At 51.8% G+C, this 25,460-nt stretch overlaps 4 protein-coding genes across 7 annotated transcripts; 1 reads left to right on the forward strand and 3 right to left on the reverse strand.

Annotated features, from left to right (window-relative positions):
- Positions 1–3,549: 3,549 nt before the first annotated feature.
- On the reverse strand, positions 3,550–6,706 carry LOC131204039 (myelin protein zero-like protein 3). Of its 2 annotated transcripts, XM_058194840.1 has the most exons (6): positions 6,547–6,706; positions 6,117–6,283; positions 5,739–5,949; positions 4,768–4,933; positions 4,474–4,528; positions 3,550–3,818 (listed from the first exon to the last, which is right to left on the reverse strand). In XM_058194840.1, the coding sequence occupies exons 1-6, from the start codon at positions 6,602–6,604 to the stop codon at positions 3,792–3,794; spliced, it is 684 nt and encodes a 227-aa protein (XP_058050823.1). In that variant the 5' UTR covers positions 6,605–6,706; the 3' UTR covers positions 3,550–3,791. The 2 variants fall into 2 exon arrangements, with proteins under 2 accessions (XP_058050823.1, XP_058050824.1); XM_058194841.1 differs by lacking the exon at positions 4,768–4,933.
- A 1,355-nt stretch (positions 6,707–8,061) lies between these two features.
- On the reverse strand, positions 8,062–12,738 carry LOC131203941 (myelin protein zero-like protein 2). Its single transcript, XM_058194672.1, has 5 exons — positions 12,004–12,738; positions 11,202–11,412; positions 10,979–11,114; positions 9,164–9,241; positions 8,062–8,915 (listed from the first exon to the last, which is right to left on the reverse strand). Coding segments are annotated over exons 1-5 (1,029 nt in total). The 5' UTR covers positions 12,607–12,738; the 3' UTR covers positions 8,062–8,914.
- Positions 12,739–15,079: 2,341 nt separating this feature from the next.
- LOC131203942 (T-cell surface glycoprotein CD3 epsilon chain) lies at positions 15,080–19,599 on the forward strand. Its single transcript, XM_058194673.1, has 6 exons — positions 15,080–15,368; positions 16,676–16,702; positions 17,419–17,622; positions 17,833–17,985; positions 18,188–18,234; positions 18,979–19,599. Exons 1-6 carry the CDS (start codon positions 15,317–15,319, stop codon positions 19,033–19,035), a joined length of 540 nt encoding a protein of 179 aa, XP_058050656.1. The 5' UTR covers positions 15,080–15,316; the 3' UTR covers positions 19,036–19,599.
- Positions 19,600–20,178: 579 nt separating this feature from the next.
- Positions 20,179–25,443, reverse strand: LOC131203841 (T-cell surface glycoprotein CD3 gamma chain-like). 3 transcript variants are annotated; one of them, XM_058194512.1, is made up of 7 exons: positions 25,176–25,429; positions 24,529–24,647; positions 23,658–23,693; positions 22,582–22,785; positions 21,699–21,830; positions 21,475–21,518; positions 20,179–20,679 (listed from the first exon to the last, which is right to left on the reverse strand). In XM_058194512.1, the coding sequence occupies exons 2-7, from the start codon at positions 24,581–24,583 to the stop codon at positions 20,614–20,616; spliced, it is 537 nt and encodes a 178-aa protein (XP_058050495.1). In that variant the 5' UTR covers positions 24,584–24,647; positions 25,176–25,429; the 3' UTR covers positions 20,179–20,613. The 3 variants fall into 3 exon arrangements, with proteins under 3 accessions (XP_058050495.1, XP_058050494.1, XP_058050496.1); XM_058194511.1 differs by having other exon boundaries at positions 24,529–24,650; positions 25,176–25,428; XM_058194513.1 differs by having other exon boundaries at positions 22,578–22,785; positions 24,529–25,443.
- Between the last annotated feature and the right edge of the window lie 17 nt (positions 25,444–25,460).

Genomic DNA, 25,460 nt, shown 5'->3' on the forward strand with positions numbered 1-25,460 from the left:
GACAGAAAAATTCTTTGGTTGGTGGATAGCAAGAGGGATTCGGGAGGGCGGGAAAGGGCTGTGGCTAAGAATAAGCGGGCGGGTGGCCCTCGACGCGATTCTCCTGCAGACCGCAGCTTTTCGGGCTCAATTGCTGATTCCAGGAGAAGAGCAGAAGGGAAACGTCGCAGCTCCTGAGGCTGTGGTCAGCGTGTTGGCCGCAGTTGCTTGCAGGGGTTTGGGCTGGAACTGTGTGTGCGAGGAGAGGGGAGTCTTCCCTGAGGGTCAGCGGGAACGTTCCCCTTCGTTGGTCTTCGTCTCAATCGGTTATTCTCCCCCCCCTCCCCTCGCCTAGAACCATTGGATATGATCCAAGGGTTATACGGTACACACACATCCCCCAAGTAGCGGCTCCTACAGTTGCCATGGAAAGACTGGTGGGTGTAACTTCTCGCGCACACCGAGAAAAGATGCAGCCGCAAAACCTCCATTTCTGGGAGCTCCTTTGCTCAAGAGGCCGCACAATTTGCGCCGCGCTTCCAGTGAAAACCAGCCGCGAGCACAATTGCTCCTGTTAGCAAACTTGAACGGGTGGAGACGCGAAACAAGAGATTGCAGCGGGCTGTCTGCCCAGGCTCCGGCAGGGAGCTGCCCCCACCCCTGCACCGCGCCGGCAGGGCTGCGCCGTCGGGAGACCGTTGGCGAGGGGAGGGGAGGGGACGCCCTTCTGTCCCGGGGTCGCTTCTTTTAAGGCGCGGGTGGCGGGGGGTGGGGGGTGTCACCGCAGCGCCGCCGGAGCAATGGGGCTCTGAGGCGGCTCTCTTTCTGCCGCGTCGCTGTCCGTTGTCCTGCAGGAGCCGCTCGGCCTTTCCGCCTTAGACTCCTGCAGGAGTCTGCATAAACGTGATCGGGCGGCCGGACGGAGGGCGACGCTCCCGTCACCACCATTTCTCACCCAGCAGAGAAAACCTGAGGCCCGAGACGGGAACCTCCCGGGCTGGAGCCGGCCGAACTTCCTGCTCTGCCTGCCGTTCCTTGCAAAGACGGCCTGGGCTTCTTGCTGGCTTTCCAAAGCTACCGTCCTTCCTCTTGTTATCTCAGGAGAAGAGAGGCCGAAGGAGACCCTTCCGGGGGCAGAAGAAGCAGGACCATGGAAGAAGAGTCCTGGCTTACTTTTCTTCAAATCCCAGAGGTAGAGAGCCAGAGCCAACAGCAGCACCGATGCCCTGGATCTTCTCTGAGCTGCTGTACAGACCTTTGTCAAGAACAGGAGGTGGTCTGTGATCTGGACCACTGAACTTCAAGAGGGACTGGCCAAGTTGGACGGGATCTAGCCCACCACCACCACTCCTATCCAACAGGATAAGAAACAATGGTCAACAGATGCTCTGCCTGGACTGTATCCAGGTTGGAAAGAACACAGATTATTCTTTTTATCCAAGACTTCCTGGAACTGCTGCCTGATCACTTTATCAACAGTTTTCCCAAGGAAGTCAGAGACTGGCCAAAAGTTGTTTCCTATGGGTCAAGTGTGGCTTCTTAAGGAGATAGAAATCCAAGGGCCCCTCCATCCCCACCCTCATTGTGAAGGGCGAAATCTAATCCCTCCTCCCTTCACTGGTAGTTGCACAAGGTGGGAGAAGCAAGGAAGCAGCCCACATATGCTGGAGATCAACACACACACACACACACACAGAGAGAGAGAGAGAGAGAGAGAGAGGGAGGGAGAGAGAGTGAGTTTACAGGTTCAGATAAACCCCAGATCAGCTTGCAAGGCACCATCACATCATCTCCTTGGAATCCAGAGTGCCAGCATCTGATTCCAAGCAGCTCCTCAACAAGGAATGGGTGTCCTTAAACAAGGCCAGAAACATGCTCAGTCAGTGCCCTGCTGCCATGGCATAGAGCCAACAGTCATGTCCTTGGTTTCCACCAGTCTCCTTCCAGGCCTCTCTCTAGTGTTTCATTGCCTGGAATCCACATGCAGAGAGGTCTGGTCAGAACAAGCTGCCAGGACTTTTACTGCCTTTGGTACAGAAGGTCAAACTAGCATCTCAAGAAACTCCCACCAGATTGTTGGACATCTCCAAGTGCATGCAAAAACCAGGACTAGAACTGTTGATTCTCTTAAAGGCCAAGTGAAGGACAATCATTTCTCACCAAAATAAGAGCCAAGAAGGTAACTGTGGCCACTCACATTGCTACTGCAACACATTTAGCACAGTTATTGTCACTGAATGTAAAGACATTCCAGTGGTTCTGAGTAAATTCCAGAACTTCAGCCCCATAGCTGCTCTAAGCTTGCACAGAACTTAAATCTTCATTAAGGTGGCACAGAAGCACAGAATGTCCACAGTGTTGCAGCCAGAGCCCAGCAGAGAGACTCTTGGCCCCATAACCTTTTGACCTTCCGTGTTAAGACAGGGGACCTTCACCAAACCATCCGCTGCTCTCTAGGGAACCCCTCTAGCAAGACAGCATAGTCTCACTCCTGATATTTCAAGAACTGAGTTGCAGCCTCTCCCCCCTCACTATAGGAGGGACCTGGTTCTACTTGCTTGATTCCCCTGGCTCATTCTGTGCACACATTTGTTAGCCACATTTGCACAAGTGGCCTGACCTGGCAGATTCCAAGGGCAGAATCACATTCAGAGAAGATGATGACCAGCAGCAGCGCTTGGAAGTATGGGGTGGGTGGGTTCAGAAGTGGCTCCCTGCTCACTGAGCCAGAGGCTTTGCCCCAGCTGGCCTCTCCCTTAAAGAAAAGGAGAAGAGCACTCAGGCTCTTGGTGGTAAACTGGGGAAGACCGTTGCTTTTCTTCATTATCTGCCAGGATTTGTGGCATTTGACTGGCAGCAGGATCCTGGTATTTCATCCTTGTGGGCTGGAAGGTTATTCAATCTTCAACAGCCCCCACCGCAGTCCAGTTAGGTGCTGTCCAAAACCAAAAGTAGGGAAGGCAGGTGTACGCTTTTCCCAATTCCTCCTGTGCTCCCCCCCTCCAACCAAAAAGACAAAGAATGGACGGAGTTGGCACAAGGCATTTTATTGGTTGTGGAAGGAGTGGCTTTCTGCAAAGGAAAGCTGACCAAGGAAGAAAAGAAAGGGAGGGTGGGTGGGTGGATCTGCAGGCGAAGGCCCTAAGGCCAGCATTCCCAATAACGTCTGAACATTTAGCTTCAGCCGGTTCATATGCATTTCCACATTAAGGCCACAGTGCTGAACAAGACCAGCTGGAGGCATAGGAGGCTTGGCTCTCTTTCCACAGGAAGCCCAGATCCAGAAAGATATGGAGGGGCCTTCCAGCCACTGTAGACATGTGCTTGTATCCAGCAATGGCCACACTGAAGTAGCCAACATTTACTGCCTACAAGGGAGACCAGGAACAGCCCAATCCTGTGTCTCTAAGTTAGTCTTCACCCTCATCCTCTTCTCTTCTGGCTGTGAGCTCAAACTACATGGGTGGTTTCTCAGGACAGAAAAATCCTAGAGAAGAGTTTGGGATAGTACTCTATTTCATGAGCCAGAAGCTCATGAAGAAGAAAAAGGAGGAGGAGGAGGAGGAGGAGGAGGAGGAGGAGGAGGAGGAGGAGGAAGAAGAAGAAGACACCCAAGAGCCTGGCTGCCAGATAGACTCTCCACTTCCCCCTTTTTCATAGGGCAAGAAAAGAGAAAATATCAAATCAGGATAATTCCTAGAATGGAATGAAATCGGGTCATTTTACTCTAAGTAAAGTTCCATTCATTGGAGACTTTCTGAGCTGGATCTTGGCGGTGCTGCCAAAGACACTCTTTCTCCCTGATGTCAGTGTCAGTATGGTTCCTCCTCATCAGTGTCCTGAACGGGAGGCAAAAAATAGCTGTCAGGAAGGGAGCCGAGGAGACCCACGTGCCCTTCGCCCGGCTCAGCCATTTGGGCCACAAGTGCTGCTGGCTCAGGCCCAAAGAGGGCGTCTCGGGGGTGAAGATCCCAGCAAGAAAACCACCACTCTCCCACTCCCTGCAGAGGACATCCCCCCAAATAATGCACACAACCGCAGGTCTCCCCTGCCAGCATTCAATTCACACAGGCACAAGCAATCCAAAAAAAGGCAGGCGGGCTCACCCCTCTTGCCAGCAATTGGCATGAAGCCCAAGGAATGCCACTCAAACTAAGAGTTCGGCCCTGTTTTACACCACTGAAGGGTATACCCAAAAATCAGCTGGCTGGCATGCGCGCTGGAGCTAAGCTAGGGCAATGCTTACGTGCCCACAGATATGGCTCACATGCCACCTGTGGCATGTGTGCCATAGGTTCACCATCACGGGTCTAGGCACTCTGCAATGAGCAACCTTCAGTGTCTGATGGTTCCCAGTGGGGAAGAATGAAAGGGATGCAAGCAGGGATAAGGCTGAACTTCTGCTGCCTTCCCAGGGAGACGATGCAGGAATTAGTGCTTCCATAACATGGGGAAAATGCAAAAGATTTCTCTCTTAATGGTCTTTTGGCTTACCAGGTACTGCATACAACAGCTAACCAGCCGCTCCCTGCAGCCACTTTGCTCAGGTCTATAGAAAAAGGACAGGGAAGAAACCAGCTCAACCAGCAGCCCAATCATTTGCCCCTCTACTCCTACCAGGTGGGCCTCCGAGCCTTTGAGCATCAGCCTCTCCTTCTCAGCTGCCGCTTGGCCTGGGGTGCAGCAGAGGGAGGGTCCTCTTTAACTCCCTTCTATCCCAGCCCCTCTTCAAAACTTCCTTTTCCTCTGCAAATACTCCATTTCAATCCCTCCCCCCATCGCTCTTACTCTTCAGAGACTTCAATGGAGGATTTCTTGTAACCAAGCTGCCTCCTTGCTTTCATCAGCCCAGATTTCTGATTCATCCGAACCAGCAGCAGAACCACCACGATGCCAGAGGGAAGAAAGACCAGGATGGAAAGCAGTCCAGATGAAGTCAACTGGAAGGAGGCACCTTTGGAAACAGCAGGATGCAGCAGGCAGAGCAAAACTCCTTCTGGCCAGCTCCTAGAGCAGAGCCTTCTAAAGTTGCACAGGTCCACCTCCCAGCACAAATGCCAATGATAGGGATTAGCCCGAGAGGTGAAATGCTCCCGGTTCAGACCAGATCACCCGATCCGGTAGAGATGGCGGCGGGTGGTTCGGATAACCGATAGGAAAAATCCCTGCCCCCCCCTTCCCCCCCCCCGCATGCCCAGCTGAGCCTTGCAATCATCAGAGGGTTTTTTTACTTTTAAAAAACTTAATTTCGGCAGAAAAAATGCTTTTAAAAGTAAAAAAAAAAGCCTCTGATGATCATGCTGCTCAGCTGGGATTGTCAGAACCTTTTCAAAGCATTTTTTCTACAAGCTCTTTGGCCGAAGAGGCTGTAAAAAAATGCTTTTAAAAGCATTCCAGCTCACGCCTGATCATTAGACGCTTTTAAAAGCAATTTTTTTACAACCTCTTTGGTAGAAGAGGTTGTAGGAAAAATGCTTTTAAAAGTAAAACAAAAAAGTTGGCCATGCCCACCCAGTCATATTACCCCCACCACCAAACCACGCCCACAGAACCGGTAGTAACAAATTTTACATTTCACACCTGATTAGCCCCCTCTGCTACCCAAGGCACCCCAAACTGGAAGGCATTTTGCAGGGCAGGCAGAAGGACCCCCAACCTGAGCCAAGAGGCTTGGACTTTCAGGAAGCAGCTGGCCTTGGCAACCCAGGGCCTGCCGGACTCTCCCCCTCCTGTCCTGGGCCCTGAGGCCTCTGCTTTACCTCTCTGACTGACTGTCAGCAGGGTTTGGGGAATGTTGTGCTGCACATCAGGGGGGTTCTTCACAGAACAGGCGAATGTCCCATTATCCTCCAGGGTTGGGTTCCAGATCATAATTGAAGCATCCTGCTTGGCCACATCGCCAGCCCAAGAAACTCTATCCCGGAAGCTCCCTCTCTTGGCTGGGTAGGCATTGGACTGGTAGTGAAAGACCTGGGAGAGGGGAGGGGAGGGTAAGGCATTCCAGAGCAGAAGAGCCAACCGCAGCCGGTTCCCTCAGGGAGAAGGGGGCCCTAGGCTGCTGGACTCTGGATGAAGAGTCTTCATCCAGCCACTTCAGGGCCACCAAAGCAGCAAAACCAGGGACCTCCGTAGCTCACCGGTTCCAAGTTGCCGCCTGCAAGAGGCCGATACGTCCAGTCGATGGTGAGCTTCTCAGTGACTGGAGCGGAGGATTTGAACCAGCACTTGAGGGTCGCCGGCTCGCCCACGAACGCACGAACTTGGGCAGCGGCCTGGATCTCCAGCAGGTGGACTCTGGCAACCGCTGCAAGCACAGCCGCAGCGCGGGTCAGTCTCCCAGCGGGAGAAGGGCGCTTTCCGGGAGCCCGCCGGGAGGGAAGGCAGACCGGCGTGGCGTGGCGTGGCGGGTCTTCTGACCGCGAGAAAGCCCAACACCCTCCCCCCTCGAAACCTCCTTCCCGGGCCGCCGCCCTCCGGGAGGGCCCCTGACTGAGACCTCCGCTGCGACCCCTCCCCAGCTGCCCGTCCTCCCGTCTCCCAGCCCCGCCATGAGGCACCCCCTCTCACCCAAGAGGAGCAGAGGTAGCGCGGCCGCTCCGCCGGGCTTCTTCCGCTTCAGCCCCATCTTTCCCGGCCTTGCCTCACCTGCCCGGCCGATCGACCGGCCGGGGAAGCCGGAAGAGGCGGGCCCTGCTCCGAGGAGCTCTGCCAGCGCTGGTCTTAGGAAGGCGCGTTCCCTTTTGCCGCCGCTGGTCTTAGGAAGCCGGAGGGGGGGCGGTGTCCCCCGGGGAAGGTGTGAGAGGAACTGGCAGATCTGGAGCGGATCTGGCCAGAAAGGGGAAAGACAGCAAGGACCCCATTGGGGAGGCCAGACATCCGGCACCGGTCAAGGCGCTTTGGCCGCTTTTCAACCTCCGGGGGAGGGGGGCTAAATTGAGCAAAAGAGGCGAGCGATTGTTGGCAAAATAGCGGCCTTCCGAATCTCTCTGTGCAGATTAAAAGATCGAACCCGATGTAAGAAATAGAAATATTGCAGCTCTGGAAGGATCCTCTTGGTCTGTATGGTGTATTTGTATTTGCCTTAACCCAGGGGTGAAATCCAACAGGTTCTGACAGGTGCTGGAGAACCGGTAGCAGAAACTTTGAGTAGTTCTGAGAACCGGCAAATACCATCTCTGGCTGGCCCCAGTGTGGGGTGAGAATGGAGATTTTGCATTCCCCTGCCATGCCCACCAAGCCACACCACGCCCACAGAACCGGTAGTAAAAAATTTGGATTTCATCAGTGCCTTAACCTTGGTTTGCTGCCTGTGCCCCAGCTTGGCTACCCAGGACTTGCTAGACCTGAATCAAACAACTCCAATTAACATCTCCGGAATGCAACAGCCCAGCCCAGCCATGACTTAACAAGTAATCACCTCACCTCACCTGACCAAGAAAGGAGAATTTTAGAATAGGAACCTGTCTGTGCAAAAATGTGTGATGTAATTTCATCATGGAGGTGAAATTGTATTTTTTTCTTTTATCCATGTGACACCAGTAGCCTCATGTGCAAAAGAGGCTCTGGTAGCCATGTTGGTCCTTCGTCAAGAAGATTTGTCTGCAACAGAGTTCTTCTCTGCAAGATGGAGCAGGCTGGGTTTGGCCAGAAGGCCCTTCCCAGCCCCAGCTGCCGTCCCAGAGCCTTGAATGAGGATCAGCCGACTGCGCCCACTGAGGCCATTGGAGGACAAGGGAGTTTGACCCAGGAGAGGCAATGTGATCACCACACATTCTGCTGGTCTCTTAGGCAGCATTGCCCAGTTCTCTTTTCCTCCCTCCCTCCCTCCCTCCCTCCCTCCCAACCCAAATCCAGACACTTCCAGAGACTCCATGCTACTTCCCCATGATCTGCCACACCCCCTCCTCTTAGCTGCCCCACCTTATCTGGGTCCTCCCCTTGGGCCTCTGGGCAGGAACTTCTTTTTGTGCTCCCTCCCAGGATTGTAGTTTGCAGAATCAACACTTCTAGGGCCGTCTGACTTTGAGGAGAGTGCAACTGATCTGGATGGGGTGCCATACTACATTCCATTAAGCTAGTCACTTTTAATCCCAGGCAATTGTACCTTTATTGTAAAATATTCCATTTGCATACAAAATTTAACAAGATGCTTTAAATAAATTAGTGTATGAAAGTGTGTCACTTAAGGATATGGAAGGATAGCCCATAAGAAATCCAGCAGACAGTCCTCTAATATCTGAAGCTTGTTGAGTTTTAGAGGTAGTTGTTGGCAGGGTTGCTATAGTGGTGTTCCATAAAAGGGGCTCAGTGGTCAGAATTTTTTTTTCTCCAGGGCTCTTAAATCTTCCTAAAGGAGGAAGCAAGCCCTGGTTTTAAGGAGAAGATTTGTGGACCGTAAAGGAGACAGAATCGCTGCCCCTAGCAGGAACCGGTTCCTCACTCACTTTCAGAGACCCTCTGCCTGCACAGAATCAGGCAAGGTTCCTGCTACTCCAGGCAGGCCAGGCCATAGAAACGAGCTTGATCCTATTTGAAGAGGAGGCCCTTTTCTAAGTGGTTGGGGGCTCCCCCTTAGCCATTTACCTGGGCTTTGGCCCAAGAAAGAGAGCAGGACAGTTGGCAAAGCGATTTCCCATTCCCTTTCGCCTGGCCGGTCTGTCTTGACCAGATCTTCTGCTGACCCCAACTAGGTGGCCAGTGGCCCTGAGGTCTTCAGTCACCAAGTCAAAGGCAACCCATACTCAAGGTGGGCAGGGGAGGGCTGCTGCTTCAGGCATATGGAGAAGGCTGGCTAGGCAGACCCTTGGTGTCACGTAGGCAGAAGGTGAGGTTTTGTCTCCTGCAGGCTCTCTATGTGCAGGTCTTCTCCTTCAAGGCCAGAGCAGAAGCACCTTTGCCATATCTGCTCCAGCAGGCCACAGCGTCCATGGGTGGATCTGGGAGAGAAAAGCACACAAGGAGTTATTGTGGGAGGGGCTCCCAGGGGAGGTGCTGAGCCAGGCCTCCAACTGTGAGGAAGCTTGAGTGGCCACAAAGGCTAGACTGGCAGGTGTGGCACCAGCCCCTCCATCCCTGGTCTCTCTTAGAGGGAAGGGAAACTTCAGCCTCCCACCTCCAGGATGGAGTAGCTGGTAACGGCTCCTGCCTGGTGCCAATCAAACCCCTCCAGCCCCAGCATCCTTACCAAGACCGACGGGTCCCCTGTCCTGGCAGAGGAGTGTCCTTTTCCTCTCCACTTTCCTTCAGCTTCAATTGCTCTGACCTATTTGAGAAGAGATTAATAGATTAACAGAGTTGGAAGGGACCTAATAGGTCATCTAGTCCAACCCCGTGCTCAAGCAGGAGACCCTATACCATTTCTGACAAATGGCAGTCCAATCTTTTCTTGAAAGTCTCAAGTGATGAAGCTCCCACAACTTCCCAAGGCAACTCCTGTTCCATTGGTTGATTGTTCTCACTATCAGAAAGTTTCTCCTCATTTCTAGGTTGAATCTCTCCTTGGTCAGTTTTCATCCATTATTCCTTGTCTGGCCTTCAGGTGCTTTGGAAAATAGCTTGACCCCCTTCCTCCTCTCTGTGGCAGCCCCTCAAGTATTGGAAGACTGCTCTCATGTCTCCCCTGGTCCTGCTCTTCACTAGACTAGCCATGCCCAGTTCATGTAACTGTTCTTCATATGTTTTATTCTCCAGTCCCCTAATCATCCTGGTTGCTCTCCTCTGCACTTTTTCTAGAGTCTCAACATCTTTTTTATAGTGTGGTGACCAAAACTGGATGCAGTACTCTAGGTGTGGTCTTACTAGGGCTTTATAGAGTGGTATTAGTACCTCACTTGGTCTTGATTGTATCCCTCTGTTAACGCAATTTAGGATTGGGTTGGCTTTTTTAGCTGCCGCTGCACACTGCTGGCTCATATTTAGCTGATTATCCACTAAGACTCCAAGATCTCTCTCACAGTCACTGCTATTAAGCCTGGTTTTCCCCAGTTTATATGTGTGCTTTTGGTTTTTCTTACCTAAGTGTAAGACTTTACTTTTCTCTACATTAAATTTCATTTTGTTAGATAGGGCCCTTCTATCAGTATGTTCCAGTTGTGCGTTTTGTCCCACCAAGTTTCTATTATTCCTACTATGTCATATCTATCTTCGTGTATTAATAGTTCAAGTTCACCCTGTTTGTTCCCCAAACTTTGTGCATTTGTATATAGGCACTTGAGGTCTTTATGCCTGACTCTCGGTATGCTTCCTATGTCTCCTGTTTAGTATTTGAGTTTGTCTTCCTTCCCATCCCTCCTTATTTTGTTATTTGCCTTGCTTTCTAGGGGTTTTTGTTTGGAATTAAGTCCTGGAGATCCTAAAGACTGGTTACCCTCCCCGCACAATTTTAGTTTAAAGAAAGGGCAGCAACTGCAGGTCAGGAGGCAGGAAAGTAGCTGCTTTGTGAGATGGGTCAGGAGGTGGGGGGAAGATGGGGCAGCACAGCTGGGTAGGCCATCACTGGCTCAGGTTGCATTCAGGGGTGTTGGTGAGGGGTGCTCTGGCTCCCTATTCCTGCTGGGGGGGCTGCAAAATCACTGTTGAGTCCAGCCACATCTGCTTTTTACCGCCAAGCCATCCAAGGGAGGCAAGAGGGTCTTTGGGGGGCAGCTCCAGCTGTAGGAAGTAGAGGGGGAAGGTGCCCTGCCTTGAACATTGGAACCAGATGTTGCACTGTACAGGCAAAGCACCCACATAGTTGATCAATAATTAGCCACCTCCCTCCTGGCTGTAGGGAGAAGCCATTCAAAGGAATCTCTTGTGCAGAGTCTCTGATTAGCCCACTTCAGTCTGCTGGGCAGCCTCAATTCAGCCATTGGCAGGGCTCTCCGTGGCTTCTGGATTCTGCTGGGTGAATTCAGACCATGCCAGTTCCTCCTCAGCAGAGCCCCATTTCCACCCACCTGCACAATCCTCTGCCTCAAAAGAGTGTCACCCAGGAGGTCAGTCCCTCCCTGCAACTCACCTGCCCACCTCCCTTGTCTTGTCTTGGTGCATCCTTCGCCAATGACGCCAGATCACCATGACCACAACAAGGATGACCATTACTACACAGGAAATGCCAATGGTGAGGATCAAAATATGCACCTCTGAGAAGTTCCCTATCCAGAGACAACAGGATGGCAGGTGAGGAAGAGAAACACAAGCATAGCAATTCCAGACCCCTGCAGCCCAACCGGGCCACTCACTTTTCAACACAACACTCAGCTGGATCTCGCCAATGACACCATCCACGTCAGGTGGGTTCTTCACATGGCACTGGAAAGTCCCGTTGTCCTTGGGGCTCACATTGTGGAGCATAACTGAAGCGTCGTCTTTGTGTACGTTGCCATCCCAGGTGATTCTGCCTAGGAAGCGGCCTGATTTGGAGGGGTAAGCCCAGTGATTGTAGTAGAGCACCTGAGCACGGCCAAGAGAGCACCAGCGGCAGCGTTAGGCAGCTCCTGGTCCTCGCTTAGCAGCATATCCTGCACTGCAGTCCAGGGAATTTCTCAGACCATTTCTCTCACTGCTTTGTGAAAGGACTGGTGAGCTCCAGGGAAGGGAAGCACCCTGCCCAAGGCTATGGTGGGAAATGGGGATACCTAGCAAGCAGGAGAAGGCCCTCAACTGGGGAAGCTTCCCCAGAGCTTCTCTGGAAGAATGTGTGCCTGGAGCTTGGGGGTACTCCAAACCTTCCTCCCAGTGGCAGCTATCTCTGCTTGAGTGGACAGGCAGGTGAGACTTGGCTGAGGCTCCAGCAAAGGGGCTCTGAATTCCTTCTTGGAATTCTGCCTGCTGAGCCAAATCCTGCCTGAGTTAAGTGCTGTACCCTTCCTGTTGGCCCAAGGAAGCACCAACCACAATGCCAAATGCTTCCAAAGGAGGCAGGGACACTGTCCTTTCTCCCCAGGTGCCTTGGAGCCGAGCCCCCACCCCACCTGCTGACCCTTAGCAACCTCTCTGCCCCACCGCACCACATTGCAAAGGAACTGACTGAGTCCGACTCACCGTCTCCAGGGACTCCTTCAGCTCGGACTGGAAGGACCAGGAAACCGTCAGCTTCGGCCCCACCGGGACTGGACTGCGGAAGGTACACTTCAAGCGCACGTCGGTCCCGTTCAACGCTTCCAGGGTGCCAGAGGTGAACGTTTCCATCGCTGCCACCAGCCCGAGCGCTGCAGAAAGAAGCAGAAGATGAATGCCGCTGCAAGGGAATGCCCGGAGGCAGCCTACCGAAGGAAGCGCAGAGCGGCGGCGCTTCCTGGAGGTGGGCGCTGCCCAATCTGCGCCGAGTGAACCAGCGCGAATTCCGCAGCTGGGAAGGGCGCTGCCGAACAGGTCGCTGCTCCGACATGCAGCAACTCGTCGGTGACGCCGCCGCCGCTCTGGACAGCCCCGGGCGTGTTGGCCGGGGTCCGCAACCGCTTCAGGGGACGGCCTAGAGGCGGCGACTTCCAGGAGGCCGGGATCAGGGTCCAGGATCGGGGTCCGCAGCGAGGCGGCCCAGCCGGAGCTTCCGTTGCCGCTCCGGCCGGGCAGGCTTGTCTTACCAAGCAGAAAGAAGCCCCAGGCAGCCGCGGATCCCGCGCGCCGCGATGCCGGGGGGGCCATGAGCGGGGGCGCCTGAGTCTGTGGGATCCGGCCAGCCGCTCCGCCGAAATGCCTCCCAAAACTGGAATGAGCCGGGTGCGTCCCGCACGGATTGGGAGCCTCCCACGGGACGCCCCAGGACGACCTCGTCCGGCCCCCGCCTCCAGGCCAGGGGCGGTGCTGAGGCCGGGCGCCGCCGACCGGCTCCTCGCTGGCGCGCCCGTCCTATGGCTCCCGTGCACGAAGCGGAGGCGTCCTCTTCCAGGAGCCGTGGCCCGCGCGCTCTTTCCTCCCCGTTTCCCGGGATTTGCGGAAAGCCCTAGAATTGTTAGGGACCGTCAAAATAAAAGGAGATTCTTGCCAAGGTCAAGTGTTGTTTTTATCAGGGCAACCTGGTCTACCCAAATATGGGACGGAGCATTCCGCTTCCACTGCTTCCCTGGTTCGAATCCCAGAAGGGTATGGCTAGCTGACCAGAGCTAGATAGCTTGAAATAGATCTATCCTAGTCTCCCTTTTTTTGTGGGTAAATATAAATTCTTGCCAAGATCATCACCACCAGCAAAAGGTAGTACCAAGCCTGGCCCAGAACATCAGCAACAGCCTCCCTGGTATCTCCACCTAGCATGAGGTGAGAGGGCTGGGGGGAACCACCATCCCTTCAGTCTTTTTGCCAGAATTAACACTTAACAGCCAGAGGATTAACTGCCCAAGAGCCACCATTTTGCTCTCTCTTTCCCCCCACCTCACATTCTCTCTCCCTCCCTCCCTCTTTCCTCATTTATTGGCTGCCCATCTAACCACAGGGTAACAGGATGTTTTACAATGTAATGTAATGCTATTCATTGTTTTTGACCAGTCTGCCCTCAATGTAAAGCATCCTTGTTCCTTATCAGGAAAGAGGAGGAGGAGGAGGAGGAGTTGGAGGAGTCGTCAGACGAGTCAGTCATCCAAACCACCCCTTGAATAAGAAGGGCAGTAGTGGAGAACCTGTCCTCCCACCCTGGGAGAGAGCCCAGCATAGCAGACCCAAAGGGCAGTCCTAGGGGGCAGTCCCTGGGCCCCCAGACCCAGCTGGCTGGGTGCATCCCTTTGCAGCATCAGGGCAAGCTACAGCCTATTATTCCTTTCCACAGAAATATAACATTGATTGGTTTATAATTTCATTTCATTTATACTGTTCCAGTCCTGGGGACACTTGACACAGAGCAACATAAAACACAGAATAAAAATAACAAAACAAGAGTGTACAATTCAAAACATAAACTGTTGTGGAAAATTGCTGAAGGAGCACAACACTAGGGAGAAGGAACAATCCTGCAAGGATTGTTGCGTGTCTGCATTATAAGAAAGAGGGATTCCAAATTATGGGAAAGCCAAGATTTTTATAGAAGTTAGGGCTACAAGGCAGGAAGTCTTCAGAATCTGATTGGCTGGCCATTTGGGCTACCTGGGTGGGTCAGTCTTGTCCTTAGGCCAAGGGAGACTCTCTGGTGGCCAGCAGAGCTGGAAAGCCACTCATGAAGGAGAAGGTTGGGGTTCTTCACCTGACTGGTTTCAGACTGGCTTGTGGAGGGCCTTGTCTGGGGCTGGGAGTGTGGGTCAATTTGAGTCTGAAGGGATCGGGCAGAGAGAGGACGGTGTGGGGATTTTGTTTGCTGGGTTTATTTTTGGCACTACACCTCTGGCACCTCCAAACAACAATCTAAACATTAAAATATCTCTTTAACAGCTCCCCCCCCTTCTCCTTCCTGTCTTCCTAAGAAGCAGTTATTGTGACTGGTGATGTTACAGGAGCTGGCTGCACATGCTCAGAAGGGGTTGCCAGCTGTGATGACCAGAGGAACTCAAACTGGGAGGCTCCGGAAAATATCAAGAAAATATGACTTCAATAACAGAGTGGTCAATGCCTGGAATGCACTACCTGATTCTGTGTTTTCTTCCCCAAACCCCCATAACTTTAAGCTTAAACGGTCTACTGTTGACCTCATCCCATTCCTAAGAGCTCTGTAAGGGGCGTGTATAAGAGCACCAGCATGCCTACCATCCCTATACTAATATTCCTTTTTACTCTTACTCTTTTCATGTATTCAAACTATGTTTATACTTTTACCTGTTATCTTATATATGCTTGATAAATAAATAAAAAAATAAAATAAAGAAATAAAAAATAAAAATAAAAAAACAATTTTCTTGGCAGCCAGATGTTTGGAAGGAGTTTGCCTTTGCTTTCTTCCATCATGAATTTTAGATTGTGGTCCAGCCTTCTCCCTTGGATTGACTGCTGAACCCCCACTGAAGCACCAGCCCAGAGGCTGTTTCCTGCAGAGACATCTGGCTGTAGTTAAGGGTGTGGGTGTGGGTGGGGAATTGAAGAGGTAGATGGGGTGAGTGAGTGCTGCTTAGGCCCCGCACCCTGTGACTGCTTCTTCCGTATTGCTGGAAGAGCTCCCCCCCCAACCTAGTCCCCAATTGAAATCTCCTGCAGGGGGTGCTGCTGAGCGGCCCCAGCTCCATCCGTGCCTTCACTAAGTCTCAGCTGCTCGCTCCTCCTGCTTTGCTGGAGCTCCCACTTCCTGGCAAGGCTGGGGCCACAGAGGGTTTCTTTCTCTTTCTTTACCGATTGCTCAGCTCTCAGAGTCCTCGGAGTCCTCCTGAAGAGAGACACAGCAGGTTTGCCTGGGAGACCCCTCAAAGCACCAACAGGGAAGCAACGGACGGAGGGCAGGAATATGCCTCTGGGACTCCATTTGGGTGCCTGGGTGCTCCTCCTGTTCCGCACAGGTGAGTGGCTTCTCCAAGGAGGGCTGGCCTGGGACCCACTCTGGGCTTCTGCTTGTTCCAGCAGTCAGTCCACGTGGCTTCTGGCCCTGCAGGTCAAGGTCCCCTGGGGGCCCAGCCACATGTTGTGAAGGGAGGAAGCTGCCCTATGTTTGTGCACACGATTGTTATTAACACAGCTGCTTGCAATTACTGCAAGTTCAAGTCCCACCAGGTCCAAGGTTGACTCAGCCTTCCATCCTTTATAAGATAGGTAAAATGAGGACTCAGATTGTTGGGGGAAATAAGTTGACTTTGTATATAATATACAAATGGATGAAGACTATTGCTAACATAGTGTAAGCTGCCCTGAGTCTTCGGAGAAGGGCAGGATATAAATGCAAATAATAATAAAAAAATCTGGCTTCCCCCATTGACTTTACTTGTTGAAGCTGTCTGAGAAAGTTTCAGATGACAATCATGTAACTGTGAGGATGCTGTGAGGTTCACGTGCAGGGATTGGTTGCAAATAACCTTTTTCAGCCAGCCCTGTCATAACTTCAAACAGTTTTTTAAACAAATGGTTGTCACTCAAAGACTACCTGAACTCTCCAGGTGCTTGGGGCAGATTCCAGGGCTGTGTGCTAGGAGGCTGAGTTGTGGAGAAGAGGGTCCGCTGATCAGGGTTGAGTCCCTTGAGTGGGGAGGGAGCCTCTCTTTCCAGCTAAGGGGGTCTCTTTCCTCAGAAGAGTCCTGGTGAATATATCAAAGGAAGGGACGCAAAAGTCCCATAGAGCAGAAGGAGGATGGGGAGGAGGAGCATCGGGAGGGTCTCTCGCTGCATTATGGAGCGGAATCAGGGGAGTTGAGTTTCCTCTTCAAAAAAAGGTCCATGGGTCCCCTTTTAAACACAGGTGACCTAGTTTGGCATAGGAGCCATCTGACCCTGCAAAGGAAGATTCCATGATGTAAACAGAAGAGGCCTTGTGGTCTCTCAGTCTTCGGTGCAAGGCAAGAAAATCAACGCCTACACATTTTCCGCTGCCTTTTCCTGAGTATGGCTGCTGTGGAGACCACGAGGCACTCCAGAAAGCTTTTCAGAATATTTGCCACAAGCCTCTGATTTGGGGCCCGATGGGATGGAGCAGCAGCCCCTCCGTTTCAGGGGCTCTGTGGAGAGCAACCAGGTCCACAGCCTTATTCTCCAGCTTTGCTCAGGCTTCATAAAATAAATGGTTTTAAGGTGCTGAAGGGAGCAGCTTTATTCTGGACACAATGGCAATTAGGTGCTGGAGAGAAAGTCTTTACCATTTTTTTCCTTCTTTTCACAGCCAGGCTTGTGGAGGGAGAGGATAAAGGTAAGAAAGGGATGGAGATGGGTGGCTTTAGGACTTTGGGTTATGGCTGGAAACAAGTCAAAAAGGGAGCTGTTGTCCATGCAGCCACCAGGATCTGACCCTGGCACCTTCGCCCCAAACCAGCTGTGATGCATTTACCTGGATGGGTTTGTGACTGTTGGCTGAAAAGAAGAGGCTTCTCTGCTACCAGGATTAAGAAAATGGGAGGCTCCAATTAGGCCCAGCTTCTGTCCTGGCTCCCCCAGAGGTGGGGTGGGGTGTCACTCTTTTGAATTAAAATGGACGCTGTTGGCAACATGCGGCATAGCCAGTATGTTCCACATCATTTCCTCTGAAGAAACTCGGGTTAATGACAATCCAGGAAAGCATTTGGAGACGGCTGCAGAGTAAGAATAGCAACGTTTGTTCAAAGGTAAACTACTGTCAGTTATCGTTTAAAACTGCCAGTGACTAACACCTGTGGCAAAGCAGACCCGCTTCCTGTAAGCATGCACGTGGGGCAAAGAAAAAAGCCACAAAGGCTGGACTGGGAAGAATGGAGAGAGATGTTCCCCTGGAGGGAGGGGGGCTGTGGGGCGCGATCTCATAGTCTCTCCCAGCCAGGGGTCACTTGGCAAAAAGGCAGCCGCACTGCTCTTCCTGGTGAGATCCTGCTGGGTTATCTGCCAGCTTTTGTGCCCAGGGCTGTCAGGCAGATTCTTTCTCACTTGCCATAGGAATCGAGGTGGAAATCGCTTCGGAAAATGTGTTTCTCGTATGCCCAGAAAAGGAATCCCAGTGGTGGGACACTAATTCCAACCTAGGAAACAAGAGCACCCTGGACATCTCTGGCCCAGACAATCTGCTTGAGATCGAACGGGGGAAAGAATTTTCCTGTGGAAAAAAGAGCGAACCCTGGAAGATTTATGTGAAGATCAAAGGTCAGTCATGGCTACCGTGTGATGGGCCCTCTCTGCCCTTGATGGGGAAGTGGGGGGCTGGGGGCTGGGAGGCTGCTCCGCCGTTTGAGCTGCCTGGTGGCCAATCCCACCCACACTTCTGTCCCAGGCAGCCAGAGCAGAGAAGGCCCTTCCTCCAAAGCCAGGCTGGCAGAGCTCCCTGTTCAGCTGAGGTTTCTGGGTTTCCTGCAGGGTGCAAGGACTGTGTGGAGCTGAGCTTTGGCCTTGGGGCCGGCATCATCATGGCTGACCTCCTGCTCACCCTGGGAGTCCTGCTCCTTGTCTACTTCTGCAGCCAGAAGCAGCAGGCCCTCTTCAAGCCAGGTGCCCCACGGCGGCTGCAAGGTGAGTGCCTCTCTCTCCCCCCCACCCAAATACAGGCCAAATTTTAAGCACTGTGCTTTGCAAGTCCAGGCTATCACAGCAGCAGAAAAGGACAGTGAGTGAGAGAGTGTGTGTGTGTGTGTGTGTGTCTCCATCAAGCAGTGAAGTGCTGAGCCAGAGAATGGCAGAGGCAACGAACTTTGCACTTTGCTTTTTGCTCCAGGACAGCAAGCAGACCACCCGCCGCCTGTCCCAAATCCAGATTATGAGGTAAGCCCTGAACTGAATATGGAGGTGAGGGAGAGTTCACGCTGTGTAGCATCTCAAGTATTGGAGACCAAGGGCCGGAGCTGCAGAGAGGAGACAGACAGGCACACAAAGGGTGGAAGGGTCTACAGCCCCTTCCCCCCCCCAACTTCTCTGCTAAGGTCTGTTTCCTGAAGTGAGGAGCCCAGATTTAGTGAATTTCATCAGTATTGGCTTTTAGAAAGGGGACAGACAGTGCCTCAAGATGAATTTTCCTCTACTTTGGTACTGGCAGGGTGAAGCAAAAATTCAGCTGGGAGATTTAGTTCAAAGATGGTTTGAGTGAATCTCTGAATCAATTTGCTTTTCTGAATTAATTTTTTTAAATCTAATAGCCAAATTGGAAGCTACATTGTGATTTTTTTTTACTAATCAATTTAGAAAATGTAATTGATTCAGAATGTCAGACCAAACTAACATTCCAGCCACATCCCACACATCTTTGAGATTCCCCCAAATAAAAAAGGAACCCAACATAGCTTTAAGCTCTACTGCAAATGGAAGCCACGGTTTCCTGATATGTATTACACAAACAACTGCGAAAACTATCAAAAGCTTTTGAGAGAGAAGAGCATCGGAATCAAAGAGTCTGTATCGCATACAGCCGAGTGAGGTCCTCACTTTGCTAATGCCCCTTAAACACACGCAGCCAGTGTCCTACATAGTAATTAAGACCAGGTTTGCCACAAACATGTTCTGTTCCTACAGCCAATCCGGAAGGGACAACGGGAGGTGTATGCTGGCCTGGAGCACCAGGCTTTCTGAGATGCTGCCTCACTTGCCATGGCAAGATGCCAGATGCTCCGGCTGGCCCTGAGAGTCCCCAAAAGTACCTGCCACTTCCTTTTCCTGTTTGCACTAACCACTGACCTTCCTGGTGGGAGAACTCCGTTTGCGCTGGGTTTTACAGCTAGAAAATCAGGTAGCCTCGAGAGCCATGTCCCAGGTGGAGTAGAGAACTGCACGATGCCCAGAGGGCTTCTCAGACTGCAGGTCTCACCTAGGCAAGAAAGGGGCACCCTAGACGCCTCTTCCCTCTTGTGGGGTCACTCAGCCACAGCACTGCTGCCCCAAGTGCATGCAAACTCCGCGGCTCTCATCCTGTCTCCTGGGCAGGGTCTGCTGTTCTGGCTGGGGGTGCCCAGGGACCACTTGTGGCCAGGTCTCCCCTAGAGCACCTGAGATGGCATGCCCACTTGGTCAATTTGTGCTTCAGGAGTTCTAAGCCCATTTGCCCTGGCAGGAAACCCCATGATGAAAAGAAGGCCTGCTTTTGTATTTGTTTTGATTGCGCTCGCAAAAAATCCTAATAAAGCTCTGTTCCATTCACCCCAGAGACTCTTCTGTGTCTTTCTTCTCTGATATGGGTATTGCTGGAAACAAGACTTGGGGAAGGAGGGGGCAGAGAGAAAAGTGGAGGTGCAGGGGTGACAGACATTAAAGCCCAGATCTTCTCTGCTGTCCCACCCACCAGCAGTGCCCCAGTAGGAGGGGAGTCAAGGTCAGATAGCACCACCATAGCCCTAAGACTGACCTGGGCTTGGTCCTCCCTTCCCGCTTTGAGAATCAGACAAATAAACCCATTGCTGGTAATGAGAGGCAGCATCGCTAAGGCTTCAGCTGCACAAGGAGGTCCATCAGCACAAAATCTGGCAGTTGCAGTGGGAGGAAAAGTTGGCGCCCCACGTAGAAACAGCCACCCCTCATTCCACAGGATGTGGTCAAAAGCAAACACAGCTGCATTTCAAGAAAGGCACAAACCACCACCCGGTGCAGAAGCAACACTCTGCTGCCCTATGAATCACCACCCAGTGGTGGGTACACACTTGTGCAAATGACTGACTCCATGAAATTTGCACTCCCATTTCATTGCAGCCTTTTGACTCACGAACCATGTTAGAGAGGAAGTTGTAAGCAACATCTTTTATTGGGGAAGAGGCAGGACGCACAGGGTAGCAACACCAGGGACCCAGTTTCAGCTGCAAAGGGGAGAATGGAAGATGAACCGGCCCACTTGTATTGCTGAGAAAAGATATTCTTAAGGATTCTGATTGGCCACCACATTCCCAGCACTGCACCCCAAGTGCATTCATTAAACAAGTTTAAAGCAGGCTGCCCACCCCGCCCCCAAACCCCATACACTTCAGTTTAACAAACAGAAAATGAAATCCGGCAGCTCTGATAGCTCTAGCAGGCCTTGTTGGCTCCCTCAGGCTTGAGGCCCTGGAGTAGAAGGCAGGCGCAGGTGGAGGGCCCCACAATTCCCCATCTCAGCCGATGTAATGGGCGTCCTTCAGCAATTGAGCACAGGAAGGGGAACCTGAATGTGGCTGGATAATGGCTTCATCGGCGGCGAGGCTTGGCAATGCCAATGTGGCTGTATGGCCTGTCGTTGCGCTCCTGGAGAGGCTGGAAGGAAGAACACCAACCCTTAGGGCCTCTATGGGCAGAGCACACTTCCACCACCTTAGGAGCCAAGAGTCAGCAGCGGGTGAGGAGGCGGCAGCGATGGCTCTGGTCAGGCGGGCAACACTGACCCGCCAGTCTCCCACGTAACTCCTTCCCCTGCAGTTCGGAGGGGCCATTCAGCTGCCCCACACAGCTTGCTTTCTCTGGCATGGTTGCTCTCTCTCCCTATGGCAGGGAAGGCATGATGTGTGCCAGGGTTTCTGGAAGGGAAATCAGTGCCATGGGCCCAGGATGGCCAACTGCACCCCTAAAATGCATTTCACTCTTAGCCAGAATTGTTAACCATGGATTCTTTAACATCACTGTCATCAGCCACGCTGGATCCTCAAGTAAAATCCAGAATTTGCCCAGCAGGCAAAACCAAGTGTGACTGGAGCTTGTGGTTCAGAGTATTGCCAAACATCTTAATAGGTCTGGAAGAGGACAGGTTTGGCAGAGTCTGCTGTCCTTGGGGCAACCTTCCCTGCCCGGGGATCCTCTTTGGGGCTGGGATTCTGGAGATGACCGAGAGCTTTGCAGACCCTTTGTCAAAGCCATCCTATCAGTGACTATGAGAGAAGCTAGTTTTACTCAATGATTGGACACAGGTGTGCTCATACATGGATCTAGCTCTGCCCCATCTCTACTCTGCTAGGATATACAGATGGCCTAATATTCACACAATCTTCTTTCTGTGGGATGAACTGGCCAGCCTCTGATCTGACACAGAAAGGAAAATCAAAAGGAAACTCTCACCTGGTACAGCTGGTCGTTGGCCAACAGGCACTGCTTATCAGAAGCTGCAGGATCAAAATAGGAAGACTGAGTCCACAGGGAACAAACCAAGAGCCCAAGAGAGTAGTGGGGGGGGGGAATCTCTGAGGCAGGCAAGAAACGGGTGTGTTTGTGTAAATAAGATAGTTTTTCCTTCTGGAGAAAACCACCAGTCACCCAGCTGCCCTTTCCTGCCACCTCCTCACCTTGGGCTGGCCGGCCCCGCTCTTCCACGGCTATGTGGTACACAGCGATAGCCAGGAAGACTGTGGTAATGAGGCTGGCTGCTGAAATCCCCAGAATTGTGGTGAAGTCCAGATGGATGCAGTTCTGGCACACTGCAGTGAAAGAAAAGATTAAAGATGCATTCTGCACTCTCCCGCGTATCCACATGGAGTCCACACAGGCCTCACTCAAGCAGAGCAGGTGTCCTTTTATGGCAGAACTGCCACCAGCAGTCCTCACCCATCAGAAGCCATTGCCAGGTCACTGGGTAGAGAAAGGGAGGCCCCGCGGCAGTCCCTGATCTGCTCATCCCAGGCTTTCACAGGGCTTGGCAGAAGGAAAGAACAGCCTGGTAAGAGAGCTCAGAAATGCTGAACCTGAGTAGAGTGGAGCATTTCATCTCCAGAAACATTTCATCACAGGGACGCTGAATTTAAGTCACAGAGGTGGTGATTTGACAGTTTACCTTCAGAAAAATCTACACCACGTTTTTTCTAATATCTAAGAATAGACAAGCAACATCTTGAGGAAAAAGCTTGGTTCCATAGGAAGAGGACTAACTTCATTCAATCAACTAAGAAGCAAACTCTTTGAAACCCCACCAAACAAACTTTTGAAGTAAGGAGGTAAAGAGTGGCCAATTTACCAGGCTGAGGATAGGGTGCCAGATTCTTTTGCATACATTTGTCAATCAAGCTGCCCCCACCCTTCTTGTTTTGCTCAAGACTGTCTCTGGGTAGGGAACGGAGCTAAGATATTCCTTTCAAAGGGCAGGCTTCTTCGAGAAAACTCTGCCATCTGCTTCGCTGAAACCAGATGACTGCCAATGTTGTTAAATAAGGGGGAGAAAGAAGGCTTACGCACTCCGGATGAAAACTTGCAGGGGTCTGCTTTCCTTATTACTGTTGATACACACATAGATGCCTCTGGGATCATCCATCACAGCCAACACCAACTCCTTCCCTTGGTAGGTTAGATTCGTCCCGTCTTTTGACCAGCGTGTCTCATTATTGCCCTCTTTACATACCAGGGAGACTTTTTTTCGTTCCTGCTCTTTGGTGATGATCTCTGCAAAACAAATGGGATGAAGTGGGGCAGAGGCCCCACTGGCAAAGCCTTACCAGTACCTCCAAAGTTTCCGGGGCCAAACAAATTAGGCAACAAGTATTTTAGCAAGATATAGGGTTATTTATGCTCTTCAGGCAACTGGTATCCCTTCAGCAAAAGTACCATGGCTTAATCATTGGTTAAGGGAAATAAGCCTTTGTGATTATGCCTAGTTCTGGGCCAGCAGTTGCTGCTGAGCAAGGGTCTGCTTCTGTTTTCTCTATCCAGCTTCCAGGCATCAGCGGGGGTGGGGTTTGTCTGCTGAAGGTATACCAGTCCCCTGCAAAGCCAGGAACCTGCTATCAGCCCCTGGGACCAAGTCTTTGCAGCTGTTTCTCTCTCACGATGCCTATCTGCTTTGCTTGCCTTGGGGATCTTGCCTTCCTTCTGTAACATTTGCTCAGCTGATAGTCCTGCTGAGTAGCTGCTGAGACTTCCTCCCAAATCTACCTGGCAGCCTTGAATTGTTTAAGGCCCTTCACCCTCCCATCCACGAATGACTCTTGATGAGTTTCTAGCCAGCCCGGAAAATCCCTTTCTTTCCAAATACTCTTTTGGAAACAAGCTTTTTCCAAACGCTCAGGATCTGGAAAATTCAGAAGCCAGCTCCAAATGAAAGACAACCAAAATTTAAGCATACCAAGAGTCACTGACTGGGCTTCTGCATCACAGTCTACACACATTGTGCAAATCCAGCCAATTATGGCATAGTCAGTAAAGCATGGCCACACAACCTATGGCTGGCCCATACATATTGCATAAATCCATCTTATTTAAACTCCTCCTGTGCTGCCTCCTTCTTTCTTTTAGAAAACCTGGATAAAAAAGCATACCATTTCCAGATGCGGTGTTTCCACTTATGCTGATGCCTGAAAGAAAATAATTTCATGTTGGGAAACACACAGCAAAATAAACTGGACCAAGAAACGCCAAGTCCTCCACCCAGTTGTCCAAGCAACATCAAACAGTTGGATGTATGCTACGCAGATGCAGTGAAAAGACTGAACTCCATGCCAAATGGCACCCAGGGAGGGAATAGCAAGTGGTAATGGAGGACTGATCAGCCTTCAGCCGAAAGGATGACATTGAACTGAACAAGAGAACATTTCTGTGATTTCTTAATTTCAGAAAAAGGTGGCTAAGGAGTATCATGATCAAGGGTTTTAATATTAGGCTAAGTCTGAGGAAAATGGGACAGCAAGACATTTTTTCTCCCAAATGCTAACAGTTCAGGACAGGCACATAACAATATTTCCTCACCTACCACAGGCTAGATAGACAGGACCCCTCACAGATCTTTTGGTCCTGGAATCTGGCAGCCACCCAAAGGTAACATCTCCATCATTGCCTCTTCAGTGGGCTGAATTTACATTTGCATTCAGCCTTTCCTCCAAAAGCTTGCAACATAAATGCCCTATTCCTCATTTATGAGCTTGGTGAAACAGAGGAAAATGGCTGCCTCCGGCTCCAGGCCAGAGGACATGGGTCTGCTGTTTTCAGAGGGGGCGGAGCAGATGCTCTGAATCACAAACACAGCTACATGCAACAACACATGATAGTGAACTGGCAGTCTGGACATTGTGCCTTCTCACTATACCTGTCTCTTTCTTTCTTTTGCAGCCTGCATACCCTCATTTCCCCCTCCCAGCCCTGAGTTCACAAGCCACCACCCTCTCAAACTGCCTGCCTTGGATTTAGTCCTACCTTGGAAGAACAGGGCAAGGACAGTTGCCCACAGCAACTGTTCCTGGCTTCCCATGCTTCGATAGGAGAGCCAGATATGTTGTTCCCCGTTGTTGTTAGCACAGGTAGCAGGTGCCTGTCTTCTGAAAAGTGAAAAAATGACTGGGCAAGAAGATGTAGGGAAGATTTTTGCAGGCAGTCTGTAACAGGAAGTCTGTGGGTGAGGGCTCTTCCGCCGTGTGTGTGTGTGTGTGTGTGTGTGTGTGTGTGTGTATGCATTTGCACGTAAGGAAATGAAAGGACAAAAGATGCTATAGGAAAACCGCTCTGCTGAAAAATGAAGCTGATTTCTTTCCCCTTTGCAGAACTGAATGGCAAATAGAGTTCCCTGCCCTAGCAGCAGCTCACCACTAAGCCACCCCACAAACAAGCCCCAGGCACCTCCTCCCTTTTGGCCAAGCCTGTTGGGCAGGACAGTTAGACCCAACCCGAACCGGCGCTCAACCCAGCCGGGCCACTCCTCAGCTGATGCACAACAAGACCTGCAAGTCGCCAACTATCGATCCAGACCAGCGTTTCTCAACCTTGGCCATTTTAAGATCTGTGAACTTCGAGTTGGCCAGACTGCCACACCGACCGAAGAATCCTGGGAGCCGAAGTCCACGCACCTTGCACGGTTACCAAGGTCAGACGGGTCGCCTGGCCGTCAAGTTAGAGCTGGAAGGGCCACCGAGCCCCCTTGGAGCCTCTGGGTCGGGGTTCCGGGGAACCTCCAAAGACAAATCGCGCCTCCACCCTCCCTTCGTTCGAGCCCTCGCCTGGCATCGGCGCACGGGGATAAAGCGGGAGCCCTCGTGTCCCAGGCGCCTCGGCGACCCTCTCGGAGCCGTGCTCGGACAATGCGGCTCTATGGTCCGGCCGGCTGGCTGGCTGGCTGGCTGGCTGGCTGGCTA

The sequence above is a fragment of the Ahaetulla prasina genome, chromosome 9 (assembly GCF_028640845.1).
Source record: "Ahaetulla prasina isolate Xishuangbanna chromosome 9, ASM2864084v1, whole genome shotgun sequence".
In the NCBI taxonomy this organism is placed as follows: Eukaryota; Metazoa; Chordata; class Lepidosauria; order Squamata; family Colubridae; genus Ahaetulla; species Ahaetulla prasina.

Excerpts from the sequence above, each read along its gene's own strand:
- LOC131203942 (XM_058194673.1), top strand. The coding sequence starts at position 15,317 with ATGCCTCTGGGACTCCATTTGGGTGCCTGGGTGCTCCTCCTGTTCCGC. Across the intron at positions 17,623-17,832 it reads GATTTATGTGAAGATCAAAG|GGTGCAAGGACTGTGTGGAG; the intron begins GTCAGTCATGGC and ends GGTTTCCTGCAG. Across the intron at positions 18,235-18,978 it reads TCCCAAATCCAGATTATGAG|CCAATCCGGAAGGGACAACG; the intron begins GTAAGCCCTGAA and ends CTGTTCCTACAG.
- LOC131203941 (XM_058194672.1), bottom strand. The coding sequence starts at position 12,606 with ATGGCCCCCCCGGCATCGCGGCGCGCGGGATCCGCGGCTGCCTGGGGC. Across the intron at positions 11,115-11,201 it reads GCTGAGTGTTGTGTTGAAAA|GGAACTTCTCAGAGGTGCAT; the intron begins GTGAGTGGCCCG and ends GTCTCTGGATAG. Across the intron at positions 9,242-10,978 it reads AAGACAAGGGAGGTGGGCAG|GTCAGAGCAATTGAAGCTGA; the intron begins GTGAGTTGCAGG and ends CTTCTCAAATAG.
- LOC131203841 (XM_058194512.1), bottom strand. The coding sequence starts at position 24,583 with ATGGGAAGCCAGGAACAGTTGCTGTGGGCAACTGTCCTTGCCCTGTTC. Across the intron at positions 21,831-22,581 it reads CCTGCAAGTTTTCATCCGGA|TGTGCCAGAACTGCATCCAT; the intron begins GTGCGTAAGCCT and ends CTTTCACTGCAG. Across the intron at positions 21,519-21,698 it reads GCGGGGCCGGCCAGCCCAAG|CTTCTGATAAGCAGTGCCTG; the intron begins GTGAGGAGGTGG and ends TTGATCCTGCAG.
- LOC131204039 (XM_058194840.1), bottom strand. The coding sequence starts at position 6,604 with ATGGGGCTGAAGCGGAAGAAGCCCGGCGGAGCGGCCGCGCTACCTCTG. Across the intron at positions 6,284-6,546 it reads GCTACCTCTGCTCCTCTTGG|CGGTTGCCAGAGTCCACCTG; the intron begins GTGAGAGGGGGT and ends CTGTGCTTGCAG. Across the intron at positions 3,819-4,473 it reads GCTGTTGTATGCAGTACCTG|GACACTGATGAGGAGGAACC; the intron begins GTAAGCCAAAAG and ends CCTCCCGTTCAG.